The sequence below is a fragment of the Nerophis lumbriciformis genome, linkage group LG26, assembly GCF_033978685.3.
Source record: "Nerophis lumbriciformis linkage group LG26, RoL_Nlum_v2.1, whole genome shotgun sequence".
NCBI lineage: Eukaryota > Metazoa > Chordata > Actinopteri > Syngnathiformes > Syngnathidae > Nerophis > Nerophis lumbriciformis.
In genome coordinates this window covers 22,127,501-22,153,009 of record NC_084573.2, presented here as the reverse complement: position 1 = coordinate 22,153,009, position 25,509 = coordinate 22,127,501, and the positions used below count along the sequence as shown (strand labels likewise).

The following is a 25,509-nucleotide window of genomic DNA, read 5'->3' as shown; positions in this document are numbered from 1 at the left end:
GGCTCGAATCTCTCCAATTTATTTTTATCTTAACCCTTGGAAGGCCTTTTGATCATCTGTCACGTTTGTCAATTAGCATGTATTTGCATAACGAGTGATTTTACTAAATGTAAACAATATCAGATTTTTTATGTATGGAAAGGGCTACATTAATAAAGTTTGAAAAGACATTTAAAAGAGTCAAAACTAAATTAAATAAAAATGAAATGTTTGATATTTTTGCTCATTACTGAAATGCATTGATCCCTTTGAAAAATGAAGGACTTCTATGTCCGTTTGGCTTTGAAGATAATTAAAATTGAACGTCCCTAAAGCAGGGATATCAAACATTTTTGCAGAAAATTCCTAAAAACAACATACTGCTTTTTTATTCATGTCATGTCCGGCTTATTAAATATGCGTGGTCATGCGAGCGTCTGTTTTCAAGAGGCCCTTTTCCACCAAAAGTTGGTTCCTTGATCTATAGGTTCCTGTAGAAGTGTGTGGTTTGTGTTTCCACCGCATTTCACAGTTCAGGGTGGTTCATACAAGTCCGGCTGATGACGTACGGAGGAGTGGTTTAGTATATTTCTGCACTGATACCATGTAAATAAACAGACAATATTAGGTTGGAGGTAATTTGCTAAAAAGTAAGTAATTGAAATACAAAACGATATGATTTAAAAAATAAAGTGTACCGAATTGTTCATAAAAAGTCAGTCTTTTGTCCGCAACGTCCAACAGTCAGAAAGTTGTCCTCTCAGTAAACGATGAATTCATGAGAGTAAGACCCTTTGGTCCATGTGTAAATATCATTATATAAATGATAAATGTCAGTGTTTATCTCACGCCGACAACACAAACACATCGGCTTTAGCGTTAGCTTGTTAGCATTAGCATTCTGTTCACTCGGGTTGAGGCTAATAACTACACAAATGGAGTGTCACTGACTACTTTTACAACATGTATTAAAGTAAATAGTTAATATTTGATGTTATTTACCTTTGTTCCACTCGTGTGCTGCCTCCTTTTTTCCACATTTATCCAACAAATTCAGAGTAATAAGCAGCTGAGGTTGTCGCTTCATACTCCTCCGTAAATACGTTTAAAAGAGTCCGTCCACTTCTCGTAATGAAATTAAGTTTGTAAAAAATAGTAAAGAACAATAAACTGCATTAAGTTTAAAGACTACAGCTAGGGGTGTAACGGTACACAAAAATTTCGGTTTGGTACGTACCTCGGTTTAGAGGTCACAGTTCGGTTAATTTTCGGTACAGTAAGAAAACAACAAAATATACATTTTTTGGTTATTTATTTACCAAATTTGTAAACAATGGCATAACATATACACACAGGGTCCATTGCCAGGGATAATGTGGTCAACATATATAAAATAAAAACTAAATAAGATAAGGCTCAGAATGGTTTCTTAACAAAACCTTTCTACATATAAAGTGCTTTTTATGATTGATTGATTGAAACTTTTATTAGTAGATTGCACAGTACAGTACATATTCCGTACAATTGACCACTAAATAGTAACACCTCAATACGTTTTTCAACTTGCTTAAGGTCCACGTTAATCAACATTAAACTGCCTCAAGTTGTTGCTTCAGATTAAATAAAATGACAAAACTTTTCTTCTACATATAAAAAGTGCAACATTAAACAGTTTCAAGTCACCTCAGCCTCAGATTAACTTTTCTTTTTCCCCCCCAGCCTGGCTAACTTGGCAGTAAGAGGATATATGGGCTCAATGTTCTTCCACCATAGAAGTGGGTCAAAATCTAGTTTTTAATGCAATATGGCCTTATAAAAACATTTGTTATTGCTTTAGCCCTGCCTGACTCGCCGAGGAGAGGCTGCTTGAATGCAGTGGTGACGCTTCAAATGGGTTAGCATGTGTTATGAGAGTAGCGTATGTGTGTGTGTGGCCCTTTAATATGTGACAGCATGTGAGGTGAGTGTGTGGGCGAGCGAGGTGAGGGAGCGGTAGCGCGAGTGCGGGGAGTGGCTATTGTTTTGTTGAATTGGCTGTGTGCAAGACCTCAATAAAGCCACGATTTCCAACTAATCGCCGGACTCGTCATTTACCCTGGAGTCCGGAGCTGTGGAGACCCACTGCCGGGTAGAGTGAAGGGTGTTGCCCCCGAGAATACATCGGCCCTGGAGGAGTGTCTCCCCTGCGCTCCTCGACTACGGTCTGGGAGCCGGAAGCAGGAACATGTTTGACGTGTTGTCAGAAGCAGATGCTGAACAATGTCGGCAAACCTCCGTCCTCCATTGTTGTATCGCGCAGCCAAAGTGTTCCCAAACGGGAGATCTTAACGAGGCAGGAGGGTCTTCCAGCTCTGGCTTTTACATGTTGTCCTAGCCCGGTCGCTGCTAGCATGTGTACTCGTTCGGTACACCTCCGAACCGAACCGAAACCCCCGTACCGAAACGGTTCAATACAAACACCCCTAACTACAGCTGATTAAAAATACTCAAAAATAGTTCCACTGATCAGCGTTCTTCAGCACAAAGATGCCCCACAAAAGTTCCTGCATTTTGAAAACTCCTTTCCTTCTTCTTTCTCTCCGTTGTCAAGTTTTTTGTAATAAAAATACACAAAAAATAATAGACAAGTCGCCGCGGTCGTAGGTTTGAAAAATACGTTTTAGGAACACCCCCCAACTGTGTTCAACTAATCAGCGTTCGACAGTACAGCCCACCCACGAAAAGGTTCCTGGGCACTTGGAAAAGTCCCAGCTAGCTAGGAGGAACGCCGAAAGGTTCCTGAAGAACTAAATCTACCCGGTAGTTTTCGGTGGAAACACAGGGGGAACTTTAAGTTCCTGCGGTGGAAAAGGGCCTAATGGGTACTAGGCGCCATTTAGCCAAAATTAGCTATGCTTGCATTGTTTTTGGCTGTTGGAACCGTTCAAATCGCAAAAAGGATAAACTTTTCTTCAACGTTTCTCGAGAAGTAATCAAGAAGGACGGAAAAGTGCAAGATTTTACGAACGACGACAGGAAAAGTGGCAAGCACTCCAGCTTAAAACGGAGTAGAGTTGAAGAACGCTTGAGTTTTCAGGTACCACATTGGTACAGGTTTGTTTGATATATTTTTAATATACTTCACTTGTTTAGTATTTCATTACGAAGAATTATCTTGATATTGTGTGTATTTTATTTATTAACAAACAAAGCAGAAAGTCAGGGTCAATGATACTTTATCAGGAAAGGTACTTCTGTTTCCCTTCTTGTTTATTCTTAACACAAATGTGTCAGAGTACATCTGACAACAGGACACACATCAAATATGGTGAAGATTCAGTAATTGTTACTTTGTTGAATCGATAAGCAGTTCATGGGTCGATAGTTGTCGTAGCAAAGTTAAATCATGAAATGCAACCTCACCCGAGCAAAAATGATGCATATTTATCCGGGAGAGTATTGATACCAATTTTTTTGACCCAGTCACCCACAAAGCCGTTGTAGACCTCCATGCTTTTTCATCTGTTTTGTCATGTCGAATGAAGTCTGGAGCACCAAAAAGTTTGAGATGACTGGGAACGACACCGACAGATAATCCTTGATATCACTCGACAAATCTTTTTCCGATTAAGTACAGGGATCTATTCCATTGCAGAGTTAGATTTTTCGCAGGAAGATCTAGGCCCCTTAAGTACTCAGAGGCCATTTTAGCTTAGTTGACCACCACTTTTTTTCACTTCCGAGAAGAAGCCACGTGACAGAATGCAAGCAATAGAGGAACTTGGGCCACTGTAAACACATTGGCAGATCCTTGCCTTGACATTTTGGGGATCATAAATTGTGATTTACATAACTGAGACGTTCCTCAAGGCACCCTTTTAGGGCCAATTCTTTCAAAATATGCAAATCATGTTGAAACTAGATGAGGCAATTGCGTGTCAATGCTCCAATGCTGAAGTTGAACTGAAATCCTGGAATTTTTTTAGAATTGTTAAAGTAAAGCACACAATTCCCAAACAGGCTGAATATTTTGAAGTTGGAACAGTTTGAATCAGATGAAAAATGTGGGAGTTGTGGAACTTTGAAGAATGTCCCCTTGATTTTAATGGAAATTTGCCAAAAATTTGGGAATTTCGGGAAAAGCGGGAATTTTTTTTTTTTTTTAAATAGTAAAAAAAAAAAACCTGAATGAGTTGAAATGGTTGGTGTTGGAATTTTTCAAATCAGTCGAGAAATGTTGAAGCAGTAACAATTTGAATTGAGAAATGGTATCACGGAATTCCTGGAATTTCGGGAAAACCGGAAAATTTTCCAGTTCAAAAAACAACTTTGTTTTTTGTCCTAATTAAGAGGAATGTTTTGATGGTGGAACAGTTCAAATGCGTGAAAAAATGAGGAAGGAGTAGTCGCCAGAAAAAATGGTGGAAATAGGGCTTTGGAAAACCAGGAATACTGGAAAATCCTGGAATTTTTTTGAACTTGGAAAAAAGGTAGTTTAAATTTCCAGGATAGTGGAATGGTATGAATAGGTTAAAACATTTAAAAAATGGTGGAAGTTTGAAAAATGGCAAATTCATTTTGAATGGGAAAAATGTCACAGAAAATCTGGAATTCTGGGAAATCTGGGAATTTTGGGGAGTTTGTCAAAAGAAAGCCCGCGATTCCCGAATAGGCTGAACAGTTTGAAGTTGGAACGGTTTGAATCGGGTGAAAAATGTGGAAGGTAGAGCTCGCCAAAATCTGGAGAAGAATAATAATAATAATAAATAGATGAATTTTGGTGTAGAAAACCATGTGTGAATGCTTTGGAGCATTCACACAATTAACCATGTGCTTGAGATCCCACACTCTGCCCAATGAGAATTCACTGCCAAAGAGCAGGAAGTGCTTCTTTCTGCCGTTAAATGACACGTACAATTTTAGAAGAGATGGGTGAAGTGAAGTGAATTATATTTATATAGCGCTTTTCTCTAGTGACTCAAAGCGCTTTACATAGTGAAACCCAATATCTAAGTTACATTTAAACCAGTGTGGGTGGCACTGGGAGCAGGTGGGTAAAGTGTCTTGCCCAAGGACACAACAGCAGTGACTAGGATGGCGTAAGCGGGGATCGAACCTGCAACCCTCAAGTTGCTGGCACGGCCGCTCTACCCACCGAGCTCTTGATTTCCCCCAATATAAATGTAACTTGTGTAATTTACTACAAAATGTGCTCATTCTGGAGCCTGCTCACAGCCAGAATAGACTTTCATGTGAAAATGATGTTAAAGTACCACTGATAGTCACACACACACTAGGTGTGGTGAAATTACCCTCTATATTTGACCAATCCCCTTGCTCCACCCCCTGGAAGGTGAGGGGAGCAGTGAGCAGCAGCGGTGGCCGCGCTCGGGAATCATTTTGGTGATTTAACCCCCAATTCCAACCCTTGATGCTGAATGCCAAGCAGGGAGGTAATGGGTCCATTTTAATAGTGTTTGGTATGACTCGGCCGGGGTTTGAACTCACGACCTACACTCTAACCACAAGGCCACTGAGCACCCTGTAATGTAATATTTGTTTTACATTTAAACATGCCAGCATATCAAAAATGATATGGAAGTTTACTCAATTTATCATTATAACCCAGGAGAGTTTCTTGCGGTAGTCAGGCAATTCCTCCACCGTCTCCGGTGCCATTTGTGCCGGTGTTCTGTCGATGTGGGCTACCCAACACGGCTGAGCAAGCATGTTGACAAGAAGTTTACATTGACGCAAAACAATGGTAGCCAACGTTCCCTCTAAGGTGCGCGCCTGCACAATTGCGCACTGCTCACGCGTCCTCTGCCACAGCAAATTAATGCCGCGCAGAAAATCAAAAATCCTATCTGAACTTTAAACAAAATAAACACATTACAATTAATTCTGTATGATTTTGCAATGCAACTCTGAGTGACAGGTGACAACAAGAGTGTCCCCAATGAATAAAACAATCTTTGTTAACACAGTTCAATTATCGTCTGTCGAGACACTTTACGGACAGGAATTCCATCAATCACTTTATTGAGCAAAACTGTTTGTAACCACACCAAAAACATGAGTAAAAAAACTTTTATCTATAAAAACTGGTAATTTTCTGCCATACAAACCAGGCTTAAACCAACGTTGTCATCCGTCGTTTCAACAGAAGCCGCTCGCTCTGTCTCACCTGCACCAACACACGCACTCATGGCACTTAGCCAGTGCTGCGTTTATGGACACACAAAAAGTCGGACAACCCCAACGCCACACAATCTGTAAATGCCAGGTTGTAACACTATGACTCCTCAATCAGATGTGTGCTTATTTTACTGCCATTTAGTAAGGATGTTAATCCAAGGATATTGTTCATGAAATATTGTCACTAGATTTCATAAATGCTTATAAAAAGATGTATTTTACAGACAGAAAGTTACAGGAACTAAATGTAATCTCTTAAAGGGGTAACATTTCTTTTAAAGGCAGGACCCGCAGCCAGACATACAATACTAGCACATAGGTCATGAAAAACATGTTTTTTTGTTATTATCATTGTAAGAGGGCAAAATCCCTTCCATTCATCCATCCATTTTCTACCGCTTGTCCCGTTCGGGGTCGCGGGGGTGCTGGAGCCTATCTCAGCTGCATTCGTGCGGAAGGCGGCGTACACCCTGGACAAGTCACCACCTCATCACAGGGCCAACACAGATAGACAGACCACACTCACATTCACACACTAGGGACCATTTAGTGTTGACAATCAACCTATCCCCAGGTGCATGTCTTTGGAGGTGGGAGGAAGCCGGAGTACCCGGAGTACCCGGAGGGAACCCACGCAGTCACGGGGAGAACATGCAAACTCCACACAGAAAGATCCCGAGCACAGGATCGAACCCAGGACCTTCGTATCCGGCAAAATCACTTATATTAGAAAATTATTTTAATAAAACATTTAAATGGTTTTGATGTCCGGTTTGGGACAGGTGTGACGCTGGTGTGGCCACAGTGTGCACGTCTGATGTTGCTCACACGTGCTCCACTGAATGCTCAGGGAGTTTGTGCGTTTGCTCACACACATGAAAAATTGGAGGGAACATTGATGGTAGCTTACTTTTTTTTTTTTAATCACCGTTTCACACTACTGGTATCTTTTTTCGAGGAAAGCAGCAATATTTGACAGAATTCGACCGGTGGCTGCAACTGTCCGCCTGCCTGGCCATGCTGGTGCTGGAGTCCCAGGAACACATCGCGGCAGCAATAGGTGGCAAAATGACCTCCTACGTTAATTAATAGACGTCCTCACAAATATGAATATGAAGCATTAGATGTACGGGCGAATAAGTGAATTTTGTGTCCGTGCCTTGATCTTTTACATTGTTGAAATCAAATGTTCTGTTGGTCTTGAACCCAAAGATGCCGAAATGGCAGGCGTAGCGCAGGTAAACATGACTTTAATGACAAAAAAAAAATAAGATAACAGGAAACAATCATCAAGCCCTGACTGGAAGGCGAGGCAGGCATAAATAGCAACCAGCTGATTGCAACAGGTGTGGCCAGGCTGCCAATCAGCGGCAGGTGAGGGGAAATAGCGCTCAGGGAGACAAGCAGGAAAAGGAACTAAAATAAGAGCGCTGACAGGAAACACAAACCAAGGAAAAACAACCAGACGTGAATGTGACAGATCGTCACAATCCCAGTATTTTCAAGCCGAATCGCGATATACGATATATATCGCTATTTTAAACAAAACATGCAGTGTTTAGTTTCAACTCACCACCACATTACAGTTACTACCAGTGTTTTGAAAATTACTTTAAATAAGTAATTAATTATAGTTACTTGTTACTTAACCAAAAAAGTAATTGAATTATTAATTGAATCACTCTTTAAAAAATGGAATTAGTTACTAGAGAAAATAGTTAATGCATGAGTGTACCTTTAAAAGGCGGTCTGTTGCCAAGCGACGTGTGACGTCAGCAAGGGTTTCATCTGAACTCAACTGTATTTGCGAGCTTTAGCAATTAGCAGCGACAGTTTGTCATCTCTGACGGCCTTTCTGTCTAATCTTTACATCGCCGTGCGTTACCTCTGGTAAATAAAGAGGAGCCTCCGCCAGCCGCTGTCGAATTTGGCAGGGGTGGGTGTCTTCAGCTAGCGCACCACTGCAAACGGCCGTAACAAAGACACATCAAAAGATACCTGTCTGGTGGTATTGTCTCAAATATACACTATATTGCCAAAAGTATTTGGCCACCCTTCCAAATGATCAGAATCAGGTGTCCTAATCACCTGGTGTATAAAATGAAGCACTTAGGCATGGAGACTGTTTCTACAAACATTTGTGAAAGAATGGGCCACCCTCAATGATTTCCAGCGTGTAACTGTCATAGGATGCCACCTGTGCAACAAATCCAATAGTGAAATTTACTCGCTCCTAAATATTTCAAAGTCAACTGTTGGCTTTATTATGAGAAAATGGAAGAGTTTGGGAACAACAGCAACTCAGCCACCAAGTGGTAGGCCACGTAAACTGACAGAGAGGGGTCAGCGGATGCAAAGAGGTCGCCGTCAGTTGCTACAGAGCTCCAAACTTTATCTGACCTTCCAATTAGCCCATGTACAGTACGCAAAGAGCTTCATGGAATGGGTTTCCATGGCTGAGCAGCTGCATCTAAGCCATACATCACCAGGTCGGATGCAGTGGTGAAAAGTACGTCGCCACTGGACTCTAGAGCAGTGGAGACACGTTCTCTGGAGTGATGAATCCCGCTTTTCCATCTGGCAATCTGATGGACGAGTCTGGGTTTGGAGGTTGCCAGGAGAATGCAAATGCAAATTTGGTGGAGGAGAAATTATGGTGTGGGGTTGTTTTTCAGGAGTTGGGCTTTGCTCCAAGATACCAAAACATTTTGGACAATTCCATGCTACCAACCTTGTGCGAACAATTTGGAGCGGGCCCTTTCCTCTTCCAACATGTGCACCAATGCACAAAGCAAGGTCCATAAAAACATGGATGATAGAGTCTGGTGTGGTTGAACTTGACTGGCCTGCACAGAGTCCTGACCTGAATCCGATAGAACACCTTTGGGATGAATTAAAACGGAGACTGAGAGCCAGGCCTTCTCGACCAACATCAGTGTGTGACCTCACCAATGCGCTTTTGAAAGAATGGTCGAAAATTCCTATAAACACACTCCGCAACCTTGTGGACAGCCTTCCCAGAAGAGTTGAAGCTGTAATAGCTGCAAAAGGTGGACCGACATCATATTAAGCCCTATGGGTTAGGAATGGGATGGCACTTCTAGTACATACCTGAGTCAAGGCAGGTGGCCAAATACTTTCTAAAATATACCGGTATTAACTGTAAAACAGGTATACCACCCAGCCCTACCACTGCATGTATAAAAATGCGTACGTGAAGCATGAAGTTGGCGTGAGACACTCTTGATACGTCTCAACTTAGCTGTGTAAAAGTGCGTACATCCGGTCCGGTTTCATTTAATTATTATTATTATTTTATTTTTTTTCATGATGGGGCCGCTGTAGTGGCTGCTGTTTGCAGGAGCTCTGTGCTCTTGTGTCATCTTTTTGTGTTCCTGGTGTTTCCCTCTTGTTTTCACGGGACCCTTTGGGACTGTGTGACAAGAGGTGGCATTTTTGTGAACTTCTGAATCTGCCTCCCTGGAGCCTTTTGGCCATGGAGACCAGCTGCTGGGTCTCTGCCACACCAGAGTCCGTTTGGAGAGACTGGAGGAGATGCGGATGAAGAGACAGGGCTGCGGAGCTGAAGCTGAGCGCCGGGACGGACAAGCTTCACAGTGTCTTGCTGAAAGAGCGTGTATCGGACCCCTCGGTCTCCTTCGACGCATCCTTGCTCATCCATGCGGACTGGACACTGGCCGAGAGTTAGTGGGCGGCCGAGGGCGTAGTCGACTCTCTTGGTTGCTTTGTTGGGTCTGCTCCTGTCTCTGACCATGCTTCCCCCAACCCCAGCAGACGATGGCGTGGAACACCGCAGAGACTACCACAGTGTATATGTTATTTTTGTTGTTGTTTTTACTTTTGTGGCTGTATGTAGAACTGTCTGATGCATTAGCTCTGCAATTGTAATGTCTTTAATGTCCTTTGTGTTCTTTGATGTTTCCCTCTTACACACATGCTTATGTGTACTATGGCTATGAGGGTTTTGTTTCCTTGGCCTCAGTCTGGACCCCCTCTCCAGGCTTAGGCCATGTCTACACTAAGCCGGATAACCCCTTAAATGAATAATTATTTAGCCTAAGCCCTGTTTCAGCCACACTAAACCAGCCTTAAGGTCCCCCTCCTCGGACAAATTTTTACACGGGTAAGTGCGCCGTGTATTTCTTGAATCTCCCGCGCTTAGCTTTGTATGGACTCATTGATCGTTTACAAATTGACTTCGGAGAGGAAGTGAAGTCAGAAAGACACACAGGAAGTGACGCCTGAAAGAAGGCGCCACAGCCAGCTTCATAACAACCGGAGCTAACCACTGGAAAGATGGAAACGAGTCATCCAGAAATGCCCGTATTTCTCCTTCTTCTACATGTACATATGCTTGTGGAAATCACACATGAATACCTAAGTGAAGGAAACGCGCGATTGCAGCTATTTCGGATACAACACATCTCAGACGGCAAGAGAACTTTCGAATGTCCGGGTCAGCCATACTTGTCAACCTTGAGACCTCCGAATTCGGGAGATTGGGGGGATGGGGGTGGGCGGGGTCAGGGGGCGGGGTTAAGGGGGAGGAGTATATAGGCACTGAAATTCGGGAGTCTCCCGGAAAATTCGGGAGGGTTGGCAAGTATGGGGTCAGCTGTAATTCTACATACCAAAAAACGTCGTCCCTTCCTACTAGGGATGTCCCGATCCAGGTTTTTGCACTTCCGATCCGATACCGATATTGTTTTTGCACTTCCGATCCGATACCGATACTGACCGATACCGATACTGACCGATACTGGCCTATCCGAGCATGTATTAAAGTTTAAAGTTATTTAGCCTACTTAGTTGTCAGAATCATGTTGAAAAGGGTTTTAGTACTCTTGATAACAACTAGCCAGCTGAATTAGGGGAGTTTGAATACTACACAATCAATCAATCAATCAATCAATGTTTATTTATATAGCCTAAATCACAAGTGTCTCAAAGGGCTGGTAACAAGAAACTGACCTGTTTATTCAAGGATAAACACAAAATAGACAAAATTATACATGACAAACAAAAATGGCATCATTGAACTAGGGCTGGGCGATAGGGCCTTTTTTTAATATTGCGATATTTTAAGGCCATATTGCGATACACGATAGATATCTCGATATTTTGCCTTAGCCTTGAATGAACACTTGATGCATATAATCACAGCAGTATGATGATTCTATGTGTTTTGATTGATTGATTGAGACTTTTATTAGTAGGTTGCACAGTGAAGTACATATTCCGTACAATTGACCACTAAATGGTAACACCCGAATACGTTTTTCAACTTGTTTAAGTCGGGGTCCACTTAAATTGATTCATGATCCAGATATATACTATCAGATATATTCTATCATCACAATACAGTCATCACACAAGATAATCACATTGAATTATTTACATTATTTATAATCCAGGGTGTGGAGGGGGGCGCCGGATGTAAGTGTCAAAAAGACAGCCAAAAGAGTTTGATATGAGAATAAATCTAAAGTTAAAATATAGGGTAGAAATGCACCCATTTGCAGGAAATGTAGTCTTGATTTTCAACATTTTCTTTCAAGGCTTGCATGTCTACATTAAAACATTCTTCTTCATACTGCATTAATATATGCTACTTTTAAACTTTCATGGAGAGAAGGAAATCACAACTAAAAAAATCACAAATTTTTTCATACGGTGTTGATGTGGAAATTTTTGCCTCGGCATTTTGATGGTGTGGACGTGTGGCACGGAATGGAGATAAGCGTCTCGACAGACGTTACAATATTTGAACAATGATGACAAAAACTGTTTTCTCTGTCGTGTCCGTGTGTCGAAAATTGTAATGCGCTTATTTTTTTATGTGATTTTGTGCGTGGCATATAATTGCTATGCGCAGAGGACGCTTGAGCAGTGCGCAATTGCACAGGCGCGCACCTTAGAGGGAACGTTGGTCACACGGCTGCGCTAGCATCACAGCTAACGTTAGCCATGCTGCTACCTCCCTGCTCGGGGAGGGCGTATATGTATGTGACGTATGACGTGATAGTATGTGACGTGTGTAAGAAGGTGCGCTTGCTGTCTGTGAGAGGGAGACACAGAAAAGAGTGAGAAGAGCCTGTCGTGTAATGCCAGCAGCTAAAAGCAACTGCGTGAGAATCCACAGACGTGTGGATGTGTTGAAGGTGTGCTGGAAAATGCGGAACGGAAATTAGGGAGCAGCAGAAAGGTGGAATGTATTATTTAAATCAGTGCGTTGGAAAACACGGACAGAAGTTGTTTTTTTTTCAACTGGATCTGGATCGGCATTTTCCCATGCCTTGCCGATACGCATTTTTTGGCAAATATCGGCGGCCGATCCAATCCAAATATCGGATCGGGACATCCCTACTTCCTACCGTGGATGTGATTTAGGCAGTGTGTGACTACAAATATTGCTTTATGGCCCGCATGATCATCGAGTGTCCGTTCGGACGACTGAAGGCACGCTTTGGTTCACTGCACAGCCCCATGGACATTAACCAGACTGACCTAGCATTCCTTGTGTATGCTTGTTTTGTACTCCATAACTACTGTGAAGCCATGAAGGAGCCACTTAACGAGCAGTCCATGGTTGCCGCCTTGGAGTACGACCGCCATTTTCAGCCTCAAAGCACAGGCTGGATTGCAAAAATGGAAAATTAAGGTGAAGGCAAACGGGTGAGGAGTGCCCTGACCAGATATTTAGATCCCTAGATTAATTGTTGTATTTGTTGTAAAATGTTAAACAATATCGCATTGTCTACTTTCTCATGTCGATTAAAGATTTGATTCATGTATGATGGCTCAGGTGTGATTTACTACAATAGGGCCCCATAGCACACTGGATTCTAGTTAATTGAAATACCACAACACTGGATTTTTTTTTTCTTTTTCCCACGCATGCGTATCAGGTCGCGTTGCGATGGAGGGGGGCAAGGGTCTTAAACGGTGGCATTGTTGTGTGTGGACACAGATAAGGTTAGGTGGGATTTACCCCCGGCTTAGAGTAAACGAGGCCTTAGACTGAAAGAAAAAAATAAAATCTCAGCGATCTCAGGTTTATTGAAAATACTACATCAGTAGTATTTTGGTGTTTTTAGAGACCTACTATGAAAATACTAGTCAAAGATCTTCTATATTTCAAGACTATTTTGCTGTTTTTAAAGAACTACTGCAAAAATACTAGTCAAATATGCTCCATATTTCAGGAGTAATTTGCTGTTTTAAAGGACCTACTGCAAAAATCCTAGTCAAAGATTCTCTACATATCGGGAGTATTTTGCTGTTTTTAAAGACCTATTGCAAAAATACTAGTCAAAGATCCTCTAGATATCAAGAATATTCTGCTGTTTTTAAAGACCTACTGCAAAAATACTAGTCAAAGATCCTCTATACATCAGGACTATTTTGCTGTTTTTAAAGAACTACTGCAAAATACTAGTCAAATATGCTCCATATTTCAGGAGAATGTTGCTGTTTTTAAGGACCTACTGCAAAAATACTAGTCAAAGATCCTCTACATGTCAGGAATATTCTGCTGTTTTTAAAGAACTACTGCAAAAATACTAGTCAAAGATCCTCTATATTTCAGGAGTATTTGGCTGTTTTTAAAGACCTACTGCAAAAATATCAGTCAAAGATCCTCTGTATATCAGGAGTATTCTGCTGTTTTTAAGGACCTACTCCAAAAATACTAGTCAAAGATCCTCTATTTTTCAGGAGTATTTGCTGTTTTTAAAGACCTACTACGAAAATACTCGTCAAAGATCCTCTATACATCAGGACTATTTTGCTGTTTTTAAGGACCTACTGCAAAAATACTAGTCAAAGATCCTCTATATATCGGGAGTAGTTTGCTGTTTTTATAGACCTACTGCAAAAATACTAGTCAAAGATCCTCTATATTTCAAGAGTGTTTTGCTGTTTTTAAAGACTTATCGCAAAATACTAGTCAAAGATCCTCTACATATCAGGAATATTCTGCTGTTTTTTAAAGACCTACTTTAAAAATACTAGTCAAAGATCCTCTATATTTCAGGACTATTTTGCTGTTTTTCCTGTTCTCCCTGTAATGTTTGTCTGATCTTGAATGGGATTGTACTGAAAATCTTAATTTACCCTTGGGGATTAATAAAGTAGCAGCACGGTGGTAGAGGGGTTAGTGCGTCTGCCTCACAATACGAAGGTCCTGGGTTCGATCCTGCGCTCAGGATCTTTCTGTGTGGAGTTTGCATGTTCTCCTCGTGACTGCGTGGGTTCCCTCCGGGTACTCCGGCTTCCTCTCACCTCCAAAGACATGCACCTGGGGATAGGTTGATTGGCAACACTAAATTGGCCCTAGTGTGTGAATGGGAGTGTGAATGTTGTCTGTCTATCTGTGTTGGCCCTGTGATTAGGTGGCGACTTGTCCAGAGTGTACACCGCCTTCCGCCCGATTGTAGCTGAGATAGGCTCCAGCCCCCCCGCGACCCCGAAGGGAATAAGCAGTAGAAAATAGATGGATGGATGGATGGATTAATAAAGTACAAACCCCGTTTCCATATGAGTTGTGAAATTGTGGTAGATGTAAATATAAACGGAATACAATGATTTGCAAATAATTTTCAACCCATATTCAGTTGAATATGCTACAAAGACAACATATTTGATGTTCACACTGATAAACTTTTTTTTGTGTGCAAATAATCATTAACTTTAGAATTTGATGCCAGCAACACGTGACAAAGAAGTTGGGAAAGGTGGCAATAAATACTGATAAAGTTGAGGAATGCTTATCAAACACTTATTTGGAACATCCCACAGGTGTGCAGGCTAATTGGGAACAGGTGGGTGCCATGATTGGGTATAAAAACAGCTTCCCAAAAAATGCTCAGTCTTTCACAAGAAAGGATGGGGCGAGGTACACCCCTTTGTCCACAACTGCGTGAGCAAATAGTCAAACAGTTTAAGAACAATGTTTCTCAAAGTGCAATTGCAAGAAATTTAGGAATTTCAACATTTACGGTCCATAATATCATCAAAAGGTTCAGAGAATCTGGAGAAATCACTCCACGTAAGCGGCATGGCCGGAAACCAACATTGAAGGACCGTGACCTTCGATCCCTCAGACGGCACTGTATCAAAAACCGACATCAATCTCTAAAGGATATCACCACATGGGCTCAGGAACACTTCAGAAAACCACTGTCACTAAATACAGTTTGTCGCTACATCTGTAAGTGCAAGTTAAAGCTCTACTATGCAAAGCCAAAGCCATTTATCAACAACATCCAGAAACGCCGCCGGCTTCTCTGGGCCTGAGATCATCTAAGATGGACTCATGCAAAGTGGAAAAGTGTTCTGTGGTCTGACGAGCCCACATTTCAAATTGTTTTTGGAAATATTCGACATCGTGTCATCCGGACCAAAGGGGAAGCGAACCATCCAGACTGTTATCGACGCAAAGTTCAAAAGCCAGCATCTGTGATGGTATGGGGGTGCATTAGCCCAAGACATGGGTAACTTACACATCTGTGAAGGCACCATTAATGCTGAAAGGTACATACAGGTTTTGGAACAACATATGCTGCCATCTAAGCGCCGTCTTTTTCATGGACGCCCCTGCTTATTTCAGCAAGACAATGCCAAGCCACATTCAGCACGTGTTACAACAGTGTGGCTTCGTAAAAAAAGAGTGCGGGTACTTTCCTGGACCGCCTGCAGTCCAGACCTGTCTCCCATCGAAAATGTGTGGCGCATTATGAAGCGTAAAATACGACAGCGGAGACCCCGGACTGTTGAACAACAAAGAATTCCACTTTCAAAGCTTCAACAATTAGTTTCCTCAGTTCCCAATTGTTTATTGAGTGTTGTTAAAAGAAAAGGTGATGTAACACAGTGGTGAACATGCCCTTTCCCAACTACTTTGGCACGTGTTGCAGCCATGAAATTCTAAGTTAATTATTATTTGCAAAAAAAAAAATAAAGTTTAGGAGTTTGAACATCAAATATCTTGTCTTTGTAGTGCATTCAACTGAATATGGGTTGAAAAGGATTTGCAAATCATTGTATTCCGGCTTCCTCCCACCTCCAAAGACATGCACCTGGGGATAGGTTGATTGGCAACACTAAATTGGCCCTAGTGTGTGAATGTGAGTGTGAATGTTGTCTGTCTATCTGTGTTGGCCCTGCGATGAGGTGGCGACTTGTCCAGGGTGTACCCCGCCTTCCGCCCGATTGTAGCTGAGATAGGCTCCAGCGCCCCCCGCGACCCCGAAGGGAATAAGCGGTAGAAAATGGATGGATGGATGTATTCCGTTTATATTTACATCTAACACAATTTCCCAACTCATATGGAAACGGGGTTTGTATTTCTGATTCTGATACATGAGGCCCCTGGTCTTTAAATTCCTAGATATGTGCCCCCCCCCAAAAAAAATTATTTTTTTAAATTGAATATCCCTGCCCTATACTGCTCTGTATTAAATATAAAGAGGACAAACAGTGCTATCTGATGGTGAACTTTCATATTTTTAGCTTGTGACGTGAGTTGATGTTATTTAGTTTTTGGTTACAATTGAAGTTTTTTGCTACTTAGCAGCTTTATTTATTGCATTTGATGTATTGATATATTCAGGGCAGCGCACATTAATGAACAATCTGCCGCACGGACTGTAAATGAGTAACTTGCTCATTTGCATGTGTGTAAGGAGGGGGAAAAGAGGGGGGCCTTACAAGCCCTCCCTCCTCAGGCTCGCACAGATTATTCTCTCCAACATTTCAAACATGGCGAAAGTCTTAACGCGGACGTCTCCATTGGCACCTCCATCATCATACTCACCGTCACCACGACACGCGCCGCCGCCATCGTCTTCGCCCCCCGCCTCCTCTCCGGCACAGTGATGACCCCGGCAGGATGGAGAAGTTGTCGGCGAGCCTGTCGGAGATCTCCTGGAGCCCGTTAGCGCTGCCGTTGGACGCGGTGGTCAGCAAGTTCCGTCTGCCGACTCTGGTCCGCCTGGCCCCCGGTAAGACAACCGGAAATGTACACCCCTACTTCCAAACTACAACTTTTATTTTTACCGTCTTTTTTCGGACAACTGTTGGCTAGCGAACACTTGCTCCTCTCCCAAAAGTGTAAAAAGCAGCATAATTCGAGTATTGTCATCGTTAAAATATCAATTACGGTACAATTACAACATACGCTTTTGAAGGTTGACTTGGAAAAACTAGCAATATTGCGAGTGTGGCATTAAGAAGTATTTGCTTAATTGCACCTGAAATGTTTTCTGTTTCCGATACATACCTTCAAAATAAAATTCTAATTTATAACTCCCAGCTTTTTAAAAACATTTTATACGATAGTATTCAACGTAATTGTTTCAGCCTTCTTTTTGGGAAGTTTAGAATCGAGAAAACTGAGAATGTCAATGCAAGGCTCTGTTTTGCAGTTATTCTCGGAATGAACGCCGGAAGCCTTTTAAACTGAAATAACTCGTACCACTTCACACCTTCGTGGAACTGAAAAAAGTAAGTCTTTTTACCTGCAATTGAGATAGGCTCCATGCAGCACCCCCCGCGACCTCATAAGGGACAAGCGGTAGGAAATGGATGGATGGATGTATTACAGTAGTTAACCTTGTCTCTAATGTTCTTGTACAGTATTGCATGTTTTGTATTAGTGTACTTTATTTTTTAGTGTGTAAACTGTAAACTGCTGGGTTTGCCTTTTATATAGTACACTATTGTCAAGGAAATTTAAAATGAATTTGATCCTTGGTAAATAAAAAATACAAAATTAAATTACTGCAAAACTACTAGTCATATATCCTCTATTTAACAGGACCACTATATTTTTTAAGAACCTACTATGGTAAGAAGAGGGCTCTGCTTTTTTAAAGACCTACTGCAAAAATACGAGTCAAAGATCCTCTATACATCAGGAATATTCTACTGTTTTTAAGGACCTACTGCAAAAAAGAGCAGATCCTCTACTGAAATGATTTTCACCAAGTACCACCTCAGAAAACACTTTCCAAGTACCACCATAATGACCGACTTTAAAATACAGTAGCGTAGTAGGCCTAAATATTATTAAAATCAAGGCATGGATTTATTTAATAAGTATATTTAATATTTTTGGCTATTGTAACATTAGGCACCGTTTGAACAGTAACACTGTGTTTGAATATTTAATTAAGTGATTTGTTGGCATACCACTAGATGGAGCCTGCGTACCACCAGTGGTACATGAACCACAGTTTGAGAATCACTGCTCTACTGTATATATCAGGAGTATTCTGCGGTTTTTAAAGACTTACTGCAAAAATACTAGTCGAAGATCCTCTACATCAGGGGTTCTCAAACTGTTTTCACCAACTACCGCCTCAGAAAACACTTGATTCTCCAAGTACCACCATAATGACCCACATTAAAATACAGTAGCGTAGTAGGCATAAGTATTCATTAAAAACAAGGCACAGGTTTTATCTAACAAATATGTTTAATATTTTGGCCACTGAAACAGTACACACCATTTTTTCTGTGTGGAGTTTGCATGTTCTCCCCGTAACTGCGTGGGTTCCCTCCGGGTATACTCCGGCTTCCTCCCACCTCCAAAGACATGCACCTGGGGATAGGTTGATTGGCAACACTAAATTGGCCCTAGTGTGTGAATGTGAGTGTGAATGTTGTCTGTCTATCTGTGTTGGCCCCGCGATGAGGTAGCGACTTGTCCAGGGTGTACCCCGCCTTCCGCCCGAATACAGCTGAGATAGGCTCCAGCACCCCCCGCAACCCCGAACGGGACAAGCGGTAGAAAATGGATGGATGGATGAACAGTAACACTGTGTTTGAATATAGAAAAATAAAGCACTATTTAAATAATGAATCAAATCTTTGGCGTACCACTAGATAGAGCCCGTGTACCACTAGTACCACAGTTTGACAATCACTGCACTGCATATAGCAGGCGTAATCTGCTGTTTTTAAAGACCTACTTCAAAAATACTAGTCAAAGATCCTCTATACATCAGGACTATTTTGCTGTTTTTAAAGACCTACTGCAAAAAATACTAGTCAAATATGCTCCATATGTTAGGAGTATTTTGCTGTTTTTAAGGACCTACTGCAAAAATACTGGTCAAATATCCTCTATACATCAGGAGTATTTAGCTGTTTTTAGTCAAAGATCTTCTATATTTCAAGAGTATTTTGCTGTTTTTAAAGACTTATTGCAAAAATACTAGTCAAAGATCCTCTACATATCAGGTATATTCTGCTGTTTTTAAAGACCTACTGCAAAAATACTAGTCAAAGATCCTCTATATTTCATAAGTGTTCTGCTGTTTTTAAAGACCTAATGCAAAAATATTGGCAAATGTCCTCTATATTTCAGGAGTATTTTGCTGTTTTTAAAGACCTACTGCAAAAATACTTGTTAAAGATCCTCTATATTTCAGGAGTATTTTGCTATTTTAGATACCTACTGCAAAAATACTAGTCACATAGCTTCTATATTTCAAGAGTATTTTGCTGTTTTTAAAGACCTACTGCAAAAATACTAGTCAAAGATCCCCTATATCTCAGGAGTATTTTGCTGTTTTTAAAGACCTACTACAAAAATACTGATCAAAGATCCTCTATACAGCAGGACTGTTTTGCTGTTTTTAAAGACCTACTGCAAAAAAATACTGGTCAAAGATGCTCCATAGTTCAGGAGTATTTTGCTGTTTTTAAAGACCTACTACAAAAATACTAGTCAAATATCTTCTACATATCAGGAATATTCTGCTATTTTTAAAGACCTACTGCAAAAATATTGGCAAACATCCTCTATATTTCAGGAGTATTTTGCTGTTTTTAAAGACCTACTGCAAAAATACTAGTTAAAGATCCTCTATATTTCAGGATGTATTTTGCTGTTTTTAGAGACCTACTGCAAAAATACTAGTCAAAGATCTTCTATATTTCAAGAGTATTTTGCTGTTTTTAAAGACCTACAGCAAAAATACTAGTCAAAGGTACTCTATATAACAAGAGCACTACGTTTTTGGAACCTACCACAAAAGAAGAAAAACACGTGTCAAAGATCCTCTATACTACAGGATTGCTCTGCTAGTTTTAAAATGCTAGTTCAAATTTACTATATGCCAGAACTGCTGTTCTATTTTAAGAACCTACTGCAAAAAAACATATCAAAGATCTTCTAAATAACAGAACCACTCTGTTTGTTTAAGGAAATGCTTCACTAATGCTAGCCAATAATCTTTCATATGATGAGAAGCTGTTTGAAGCACCGATTGCCAAAATTGTTTATAAAACAATCCTCTCTATAAAAGACAGGAGTGCTCTGCGACAACATCTGTCAAAGATCCTTTATATAACAGGACTAGGCTGTTGTTTTTGAGATCCTACTGCCACAAATCTTCCTTAAGCAGAAATCCTCTGCTACTCAAAGATCCTCTATTCGACAGAGCTCTCATGTTATTTTTTGCAACTTAAAACAGCAATTTTTTTTGCAATATTCTCTACAAAAAATGATTTTTAACTAGAGCACAGACCTCACTCTCGACCAGAAATGCAGAATAATGAGCATTATAATGACAAGAAAAGTTCAAAAGATATTTACAATCAGTCATTTAGTTCATGTTGCAAAATGTATTGGATTATTTCTCTCAAACTTTTATTGTGAAAAGTATTATTCTGTGCATTTCAGCCTCCAGTTCATCCTAAACATTTAAAGTAGTCATCGTGTTTCTTCTTGACTTTTGTTGTTTTTTTTGTTGTTGTTTTTTTTGGGGGAGGGGGGTGGGGGTGGGGGTTCCGTCAAAGTGGTTCTGGTCCAGAGCTTCCCGGAAAGCCACAAAGTGTCTGTTGTGCTGCTAAAGTACTGCTCAATTCTTTTCACATGCAAATGATGCGATGTGTCGGTGGATGTGCGGAATACTAAGGAACCAGGAGGGAACGTCTCCAACTTGGCGGCGCGGAGAAAATTGCGCGAAATGTGCAGCGTGCCTTCCCCGGGCTAGCCTACACAAATACCAGCTCATTACTGCACTTACATACGCAGACCAGGTCACAATTTATTATTATTATTTTTTTTTTTTAACTCTTACAATTTCCTAGCTAGCTAGTAGTGGCGCTATACTGTATTATTTGACAATCTTAGAACAGCGTTAAACACAATTTTATACAGCCGAGGTCTTCTACAGGGTTTTACATTTGTGGTCAATTAAACTTTTAAAAATATATTTCTTCATATCAACCCCCCCCCCCCCCCCAAATTTTTTTTAAATGGCTTTGATTTGACATGATCATTGTAGTGTAGTTTAGAGAAGGCATTTGGCGTGGAAACCCTACTGTGCCTTGCAGGTTTAAAATAAAAACATGAATAATTATATGATTTATGAGTCATACCAAAAACTATAAAAATGGGACCCGTTACCTCCCTGCTTGGCAGTCAGCATCAAGGGTTGGAATTGGGGGTTAAATCACCAAAAATGATTCCCGGGCGCGGCACTGCTGCTGCCCACTGCTCCCCTCACCTCCCAGGGGGTGAACACGGGGATGGGTCAAATGCAGAGGACACATTTCACCACACCTAGTGTGTGTGTGACAATCATTGGTACTTTAACTTTAACTTTAACTTTATATTCATGGTAGCACTCAAGATAGCTAAGGAATAATGCTGGCTAGCAATTTGGGACGAGGGCTGACAGCTGGTGAGAAGCGCGCTAGTTGCCAGCTAGTTATTAGCATGCTTGTTGCCAGCTAGCGATTTGCAGTATTAGCGATTTGCAGTATTAGCAATTTGCGGCGCTACCAATATGCGACGCTAACAATTTGTGTCACTAGCTGCCAGCTAGTGATTAGCATGCTACTTCCCAGCTAGCAATTTGTGGTGTTAGCAATTTGCGGCGCTAGCAATTTGAGACGCGAGCTGACAGCTGGTGAGAAGCGCGCTAGTGGCCAGCTAGTTAGTAGCATGCTTGTTGCCAGCTAGCGATTTTCAGTATTAGCAATTTGTGACGCGAGCTGACAGCTGGTGAGAAGCGCGCTAGTTGCCAGCTAGTCATTAGCATGCTTGTTGCCAGCTAGCGATTTGCAGTATTAGCAATTTGCGGCGCTACCAATATGTGACGCTAACAATTTGTGTCAATAGCCGCCAGCTAGTGATTAGCATGCTACTTCCCAGCTAGCAATTTGTGGTGTTAGCAATTTGCGGCGCTAGCAATTTGCGGCGCTAGCAATTTGCGGCGCTAGCAATTTGGGACGAGGGCTGACAGCTGGTGAGAAGCGCGCTAGTTGCTTGTTAGCGTGCTAGTTGTCAGCTAGCGAATTGCAGTGTTAGCAATTTGCGGCGCTAGCTGACAGCCGGTGAGAAGCGCATTAGTTGCCAGCTAGTCATGTTAGCACTCAAGATAGCTAAGGAATAATGCTGGGTAGCAATTTGCGGGGCAAGCTGCCAGCTGGTGATAGGCGCGCTAGTTGCCAATTAGCGTGCTAGTTGCCAGCTAGCGAATTGCAGTATTAGCGAATTGCAGTATTAGCAATTTGCGGCGCTAGCAATTTGGGACGAGGGCTGACAGCTGGTGAGAAGCGCGCTAGTTGCCAATTAGCGTGCTAGTTGCCAGCTAGCAAATTGCAGTATTAGCGAATTGCAGTATTAGCAATTTGCGGCGCTAGCAATTTGGGACGAGGGCTGACAGCTGGTGAGAAGCGCGCTAGTTGCCGGTTAGCGTGCTAGTTGCCAGCTAGCGAATTGCAGTGTTAGCAATTTGCGGTGCTAGCTGACAGCTGGTGAGAAGCGCACTAGTTGCCAGCTAGTTATTAGCATGCTTGTTGCCAGCTAGCGATTTGCAGTATTAGCAATTTGCGACGCTAGCAATTTGCGGCACTCCCAATATGCGGTGCTAACAATTTGTGTCACTAACTGCCAGCTAGTAATTAGCATGCTAGTTCCCAGCTAGCAATTTGTGGTGTTAGCAATTTGCAGCGCTAGCTGACAGCTAGTAATAATCAAAAATAGATCAGCTTACAACAAATACTAACTTTATTTTTTTTTTAAATGTTACTCTGTAACAGAAAAGATTTAAAGTCCATCAATTTGCCTGAAATATATATTTTTTTTTAAACTTCGAAGACCTTTGCTATAATTTATTGGTTTTGAAAGTGTCATTTTACAAAATGGCCTCCATTTACACATGTACACAGGAATATAAAAAATATATATATTAGAGAGTTAGACATGAAATAATTATACATATTTATAAACCAACAAATTGTTTAAAAAAAACAAACCATGAATTTAAATATAATTAAACCCACCCTTTATGCCACAAACCTGTTTAATACGCACATGTACAAATAACATTGTTAAAGCTAAACCGTAAAACTTGTTTTTTTACTTGGTGTAAAAGTCAGGGTGTCATTTTATACTTTATATTTAGTCTTTGTGTACGTGTGTGTAGTCGTGTGGGTGTGTGTGAGATAAGGTTGAGAGATAAACCGATACGACCGGATATCCTGTTTGATAAGCTAACGATTCAGCTGCGTCAGTAGCAGCCAACACAGTTGATAGCAATCAGTTTTGTATTTTTAGCTTAATGAGTGTACACATGTGGACCGGTTATTGTGCGAGAATAGCAATGGGCTGACAGTTAGTCTTTAAAACAAGGCGAGAGCCAGGAATATGCTCCGTTAGCTTACCTTGTTGATGTGTCTTTGCTCGCAAGCTGGCTGCTAACGTCCCTCCACAGTGCAAAGCTGCTTTTAAGTCAGTAATCCTCGCCTCCATGGCAGCAAATAAAACGGTTTATTATCATCACTGGAGGACGAGAACAGGAAAACATGCCACACTTCATTCTAGGATACAATAAGCCATGCTAACTGGCACTAAAAGCTAAACTAGCGGTCAGAGCGGTGAGCGGCTCGACACAAGTGTCGATAGTAACGATACCAAGTTTTATATGGTCAATAATATAGTGATTAGATCAATATTGATATCCTAAAATCTTTTCTTGGGGAAGTTGTAGTATGAGGGGAAGTGGTGCAACAAAAATGGATTCACATCAGAATCTGATTCTTATTCAACCCGATTCTAAATAAATTCATGATTTTCAAAAAATGATTTAACAATTACAATTTTATAAGTAAGTAATATGCAACTATAATTATTTGGTACTTGTATCTATCTATCTATATATATATATATATATATATATATATATATATATATATATATATATATATATATATATATATATATATATATATATATGTCTTAATAAGGTTATCCAAAAAATAGTGCTCGATACCGTAGTAGAGCGCAATATATGTATGTGTGATTGTGATTTTTTTTCCCCACACATACATATATATATATGTGTATATATATAGATACATATATGTGAAGGGCTACATAAATATAGCAATATATATGTGTGTGTGTATATATATACACATGTATATTTATGCGTATATACATGTATATATACCTATATAAACACATATATACATATGTATATACATATATACACACACACGTGTGTGTATATATATATATATATATATATATATATATATATATATATATATATATATATATATATATATATATATATATATATATATATATATATATAGGTCAGGGGACAGGGCACTGTACAGTGTTGCTAGAGCCGACCTGAAGAGAGGGATTAAAAAAGCAAAGGCGGACCACAGGAGGTGCATAGAGTCCCATCTGTCCAGCAAAAACTCACGGGAGGTGTGGCGGGGCATTCATGACATCACGAACTTCAGAGGCTGCAATATGACAACTGCGGATCAGAGTGCGACACTGGCAGAGGAGCTTAACTGTTTCTTTGCCCGTTTCGAAACCCCCCAGCGACACTCATCTGCTCCAGCCCTGCCCCCGCCCCCACCGGGCTCCGGCGCCACTCCACTCACTGTACAGGAGCACAGTGTCAGACGAGTGCTCCTGGCTTTGAACCCCAGGAAGGCTACCGGACCAGACGGAGTACCTGGAAAGGTGCTCAGGACGTGCGCCCACCAGCTCGCTCCCCCCCTCACCAGGATCTTCAACCTCTCCCTGGCTCAGGCAGTCATCCCATCCTGCCTGAAGTCATCTACAATAATCCCGGTGCCGAAGAAGTCTCCCATCACCAGCCTGAATGATTACCGACCAGTGGCCCTCACTCCGGTAATCATGAAGTGCTTCGAGCGACTTGTTCTCCAGCACATCAAGGACCATATCCCTCCAGACCTCGACCCCCACCAGTTCGCATACCGGGCGAACAGGTCCACAGAGGACGCCATCGCTGTTGCTCTCCACTCTGCTCTGAACCACCTGGAGCA

At 41.3% G+C, this 25,509-nt stretch overlaps 2 protein-coding genes across 2 annotated transcripts in view; one reads left to right on the top strand and one right to left on the bottom strand.

Moving 5' to 3' along the window:
- syne2a (spectrin repeat containing, nuclear envelope 2a) overlaps positions 1-17,077 on the bottom strand; it is a 238,090-nt gene extending 221,013 nt beyond the window's left edge. The window contains exon 1 of the mRNA XM_061987178.2: positions 16,994-17,077. The gene's annotated coding sequence lies outside the window, so the exon portion shown is untranslated. The remainder of the gene's footprint in view (positions 1-16,993) is intronic.
- The window catches only part of gareml (GRB2 associated, regulator of MAPK1-like), a 57,565-nt gene continuing 49,108 nt past the window's right edge, over positions 17,053-25,509 (top strand). The window contains exon 1 of the mRNA XM_061987185.2: positions 17,053-17,180. Coding sequence (XP_061843169.2) covers positions 17,069-17,180 — 112 coding nt within the window. The 5' untranslated portion in view covers positions 17,053-17,068. The remainder of the gene's footprint in view (positions 17,181-25,509) is intronic.